Source organism: Perna viridis, chromosome 8 (genome assembly GCF_037379345.1).
Source record: "Perna viridis isolate PV_CMFRI_1.1 ecotype Kerala chromosome 8, ASM3737934v1, whole genome shotgun sequence".
Classification (NCBI taxonomy): Eukaryota; Metazoa; Mollusca; class Bivalvia; order Mytilida; family Mytilidae; genus Perna; species Perna viridis.
This window is the reverse complement of record NC_142452.1, coordinates 17,538,607-17,544,606: the sequence shown is the minus strand read 5'-3', so window position 1 is coordinate 17,544,606 and position 6,000 is coordinate 17,538,607. Positions and strand designations below refer to the sequence as shown.

The 6,000-nt window shown below is 31.5% G+C and overlaps 1 protein-coding gene across 3 annotated transcripts in view; it reads right to left on the bottom strand.

The window, feature by feature from the left end:
• Positions 1–593: 593 nt before the first annotated feature.
• LOC148609578 (uncharacterized) overlaps positions 594–6,000 on the bottom strand; it is a 33,747-nt gene continuing 28,340 nt past the window's right edge. For all 3 annotated transcript variants that reach the window (XM_088541014.1, XM_088541013.1, XM_088541015.1), the window contains exon 4: positions 594–5,804. In XM_088541014.1, coding sequence (XP_088397140.1) covers positions 5,746–5,804 — 59 coding nt within the window. In that variant the 3' untranslated portion in view covers positions 594–5,745. The remainder of the gene's footprint in view (positions 5,805–6,000) is intronic.

Here is a 6,000-nt window from a genome sequence, read left to right as displayed (position 1 = left end):
ATCATTGGAAAGCTGAGTTATTTGGCTGTTTGACGACTAAAATATGTACAAAAAACCAAAATTGGATTTTTGCATCAACGAGGTATGAAAAGTGACCAAAAATAGAAAATGCTTCAGTTATGGGGTTATCTCAGCCCAGGTATTATAAATGTCTGTGTGATTTTTGAAAGATGACATAAAAAAGATGCACCGTGTCTACCTTAAGACTTAAAACACATTTAAAACGGCTTCCGACTGTCCTGAATATATGTGCGTTTGAACTGTATGCCTTTTTTTTAAACGGAAGACAATTTATCAGGACATGTAGACCGAATGATGCTTATGTATGGACATTCTATTAATTTTCTGTATGTTTTCTGTCTACCTTTTCTTAATTTTAACCAACATTTAAATACTTTCACTCAATAATATACTTTCCAGATATTATTCGGCGGTATGATTTATCTTGTTATCTTTCAGTACTTGCCTTATGCGTTAGAGTTTTCTGTGATGTTTTGTTTTTCTCATTTTCGGTTTTTATACATAAGCTTTTTTTTGTTCGGTTCGCTACATTGGAATAATGGCACCAAGATTGGCAAGCATGAAAGCATATATACAATGCATTAAAATATGTTTTATTCATTTAACTGTAAAGAATCAATACAATCCTTTTAAGAAAAAAATGTTACTTTCTCTCATTATCACAGTACATAACCGAAACGAAAATAAATAAATACAAATACAACTGAGTCTCCATACAAACAAGAATCTGGGCCTAGCGCCACAAAATACTTATATCTGACAACATTCTTAAGTTTCTGTAACGTCATTAATTCCAGTGACATTTATTGAAGTTACAATGGAAAGTAACAATGTTCTCAGACTTAAGTATCTATAAAGTTTCGTGGCACTCAGACCAGTTCTTTCAACAAATTGACTGACAAATAAGTCATACTCCATCGTCAAAAATTATAGCCGTTTACTTGTTCAGCTGGTATAAGTAATGATACACACCATTTTCAGCCCTTTCATACTAACGACAGTTATAGCTAACACCCTCGAGTGAAGCTTGGTACAAAAAGGGAAATGCGCAAAATAATGAAAGAAATATTATGCAACCATATGAGTCATATTTCAAAGATTAATACACTTGACATTTGGAAATTAGGGGTTTAAAAAAGGAAAAGAATTTCGTCGAAAAAAAAACACGTGATAGTTAATTAGAGCAAGTTTAATCACAGGCGGAAAATATCTAGTACAAAACTATTTTAAAAAATCGTTATTCAGCTATGTATTGTAAACACAAAAAATATTTTCAGTATTTCAAAGGGTAAAATTTATACCATGAGTCAGCCCCCTTCCCATCCCCTATTCACAATTACTACTAGGTCCACTTTTAATTACTTTACTTATCGTCTTTATTTCTTATTACGTAGGTCTCTCCTAAATAAAGAAATAGAGATAATGAAAATTTTATGAACAAGAGCAATTATTTGTAGAAAAAACTAATGTTTCTTTTAAGTCTTACTTTATTTACTATGAAAGTCACAACTTAAGTGTTAAAAATCGTAATCATATTTGTAAAAGGTTTACTACAATAAACACATACAAATATTATGAATTAAGAGAAAATTTGTCTATAATTATTCATTTGACATTTTTTTTTAACAAATATCCGAATAACACCTTCTGTCTGATTTTTATAAACTTTGACCTGCAATGAGGATATCTATGTCTTCCTGCCTAGATGATTCTTCATGATACTTATTAATCACTGAATGTTATACATTTATTTTTTTTTACCTTTTTTTCTTTTTGCCTGAGAAGTCATGTTTAATTAAAGAACACAGAGGTTAACGGCAGGGTTTTGTCGTTTCATACTTTTTACATATGTTTGTTATTTAGAACGTCAGAAAGTTGATTTTTACCCATGATATCATTTCCACTTCAATTATTTATCAAGTTGCGCTTTATTTCTTGTACCTGAAATATTTTGTTTGAAATAATCCATGGTACCAAAGTACTACAATATGTTTCTTATTTTTTAACATACAGATACATGTAGTCCTTTTAAACATTCCGATATGCATATATACTCGAAAGAAAATATAAATAGTAACATTCCAATCACAGAAATTTATCAATTTAATATAATCAATCAAAAATTTGATAAAAATTAGTAAATTCTATATCTTATAAAAGAAGTCTCAAGTTGAGTCAAGGAGGTAGACCTAAGGTAAGGGATGAAAAAGAGTAATTAAGGGAACCAAGGTTATAGCGGTAATCAAAAGAATGTAATCCAGGGATAAAGACCAGACATAAAAAACAGACATACACAACAAAGAACATCAAATAACTAAATCATACATACAAAGTAACAAAAGCAAATGAGCAACTTGGACTCCACTAAAAACTGGGAGCATGGACTAGGTGCACCGGTAGGATAAGCGTCCTCTGCTCTGCTAGACACACCCGCCGAGTTGCTCGTAAAAAGTCAAGTCCGAGGTAGACAAACGAGGAAAGGAAAACTATGACCCGTTGAACAAATCAGTTTTTATGGTGCAGATGGATACACCATAACGATCCAACGAGTTCATGATGACGACCATAAAACTTCTGTAGTGATGACTACAATCTTGTAGCAACATAAGCCTGTTTGTTAGAGTTCTAGCGCGATACAAAAAGTCTGCGTAGTTTTGGCAAGCTCTGGCATAACGTATAAGTTGTGATATAAACACTCCATACGCAGGTGCTGAAGGGATGTTGCCACAAATGAAAGAAAAGTCATCAAGTTTGTCGTAAAGTTTGGTCAATAGTTTTCCTTTACCATCGATTTCTAGGTGTAGGTCAAGATATAAGGCGGACTTCCTTCACAGTGTCTGCAGTATCCTTTATCTCAAGTTTTATTGAGTAGATGCGATGTATCAAATCCCCGAAATTAGGATTGTTTAAAGAAAATACGTCATCTATATAGCGAAAATTGAGATTAAAGGATCTAGCTAAACGATATTCTTTCTTTCGGATCAGATCAGCTATAAAGTCAGCCTCATAATAGTGAAGGAAAAGGTCAGCAAGTAAAGGAGCACAATTTGTTCCATTGGAATGCCGACCGTTTGTTGAAAAACACGTCTACCATACTGGACAAATCTGTTGTCTATTAAAAATATAACTCTTGAAACTAGTGATATTTTTGTATCATATTCAGTTTCACCAAACCTATCAAGCTTTAATTGGAAACGGTATGAACTCCGTCCAAGTTACTTTTATGCTTACATGAGATTGATGTAAAATGCTGAATACACACGTTTCAATGATTTGTAAGAGTTGTATCCCTTACCCCAGGGCTACCTACTTCAATTTGTTTTTACTTGTTGTTCAAACAATTAATTATTGCAAACTAAACTGGTATGGATTTATCTAATTACAATTATACAGTTAAAGAGATTTTCTTTGCCACTTAAATGTATATCAATATCCTTGAGGAAAACACCAGTTTTATTTAAAATAATTTAGCTATTATCTTTCCATTTAATTCCTATACAATTCTAAATGTAAACTTTTTCATTCATTTCGGACAATTGCTTTGAAACAAATAAATCAAATGAAAAACCTATGAGAATTTTTTGATTGGTTATTTTGTTTTGATGTAATATAAACATTGATATTTTAATTTGGGAAGTCAACGCGTTTTTCAGTTAGAATTTCCATCATCTCGTATAAATTGGCTATGTGATAGTGATGTTATTACCATTTTTTTTTCAAATTTAAATAGTATTGAAATTAAAAAAAATAGGAATTACGGTAATATATTTTTTCACTCTATGAAGAAATAACTTTAGTGCCCGTAGTGCACATTTGAAAAAACCCTGCACCACTGGTTACTTAGTTTATAACAAATGATTTTATTTCTCCATAGAAAAAAAATACAGTCATTCCTTAAAATATATTTATTTTGTAAAATGAGTATTTTTCATTTCATTCAATTCACAGATTTGACCTTTACATATTAAAATTATCCCCCCGCGAAGACAAGCTCACATTCTGTTTGTTTCTATTAATAGATTTGTTAAAAGTACAAACCGAACGCTTTGAATTAAATAAATATTGTTGCTATTTATAATATAGAGACATGATATGAAAATGTTCTCTCCACACAAAATACAGACTTATTTAAAAGGAACAAAATGACAATGATTATAAACATTAGTTTTGTAAAATTGGTCACTGAGGATTAAAAACCAATAATCCACCTTCGAATCACAGATGTACATGTATGTATTCTTTATTATTAACTTATTCGAGGGTACGGATACATGTTTAACATGCGCTAACGTAAGACATTATGAGGGATTAACTTGTTAAATGATATCAGAGCATCATATGAAAATATTGGTTTACACATAACAATGCCAATCATTTCAATTATGTGGTCTCGAAATAGTGGCCAGATTAAATTTCTTTATATCATGTCGCACACCTCAATTTTGTGCTGACTTGCAAACGTTTTTATTTAGTTGTTGTAGGTTGATATTTTATAGTTTATATAAATGATAAACATGCCACGCTTTCAGTTCTACTGTGTGGAGGATATGGGAAACGATTTTCCATGAGTATTAATTCCCCTTTCGGTAAAAGTCCAGAGATAACGTTCTTAATAATGTTCTCGCCACAAAGTTGGGGGAATGTATCTTTCATATTATTTTTCGTCTAAACTTCGTCTCGTCAGATCAACTCTGAGAATGCAAAACTTGGCACAAAATAGGGCACCATTTGACTTTGTGCATCAACGTATTAAGAAATCCAACAAATGGCCGCCGTTCAAACTTTAAAAATAGGAAAAAACGTAGTAAGTTCAAACTCATTTAAAAATAGGTAACTATATTGGCTGTCGATTGACGGTATAGATTTTTCTTTAATCGCAGCCATTCCCAGATGACCGCTGGTCAAAACTTCAAATCAATTCCAGAACATTCATGGAGGCGTACAATGGGACTTTAAAATAAATTGTGACAATTTTGAAACAAGGAGACCATGATACTGTAAATAGACTTAAAACAATTCCTACAGCATAGTAATGAATTGTGGAATTCTAATAAATCAAAAAAAAAAAGATTAATAAAACATGAATTATAGATTGTCATTCAAATAAACACATACACAATAAAAATAAAATCTTCGTGTAAGATATAACCAATAAACATTGCATCTCTCTGTTTCTCCTTTATAATTCATGCATGGTTGTTTCTTCCAGACGAAAGAATAATAAAAAGTACCGATGCACTTTGCCACTTCGTTCATCAATATCACGGCTTCATTTTAAATACCAAAAGCAATACGTTTTATAAAGTTATAAGCAGCATTACGGCGGTTGAACGTGTGTTTTGCATGTAAAAGTTAGACACTGTCTATTTGTGACAAGTTCAGTAAGTCATATGCAACAAAAATATTGTATTAAGCCAGATTATATTCAGAGGGAGAAATAATTTACGCATATCTTTCAAATCACACTCAACTAAGGGTTAAATCATTTGGTACACAAAAATAAATTTCTTTAACAATTAGTATATTTAAAAATGGATATTAGAGAAGTGCCAACCCATATGTGACCGAAGACCACGAAAATTTGGAAATAACGTAGTCTTAATTCAACTTCTGATAAGTACAAGTTATTCGGATGACATAGCTATGAATTATAACTAGTTTTTTTTCCAATTTGCCTATTGCCATCTTGGTGTTTCTCTTCTGTTGGTGGTGGGATAGCCTTGGTTACGATATTATGAATTCTATGACTCTTTCAAACTCATCCTTTCTAACGCATTCATCACCTGTCGAAAATTGAAAAAAAAATGTTAAAATAGAAATAAGGTTTTATAAGTATGTGCTTAATTATGTGTTTTATTTCTACACTTCTTGAAAGGCAGCAAAAGCCTTTTTTTTTTACAAATATACACTCACCCCAAACCCTTAAATATTTCCCCGTAACAATTCAGCACAAACTTAATTTGTGTTCATTACTTGCAA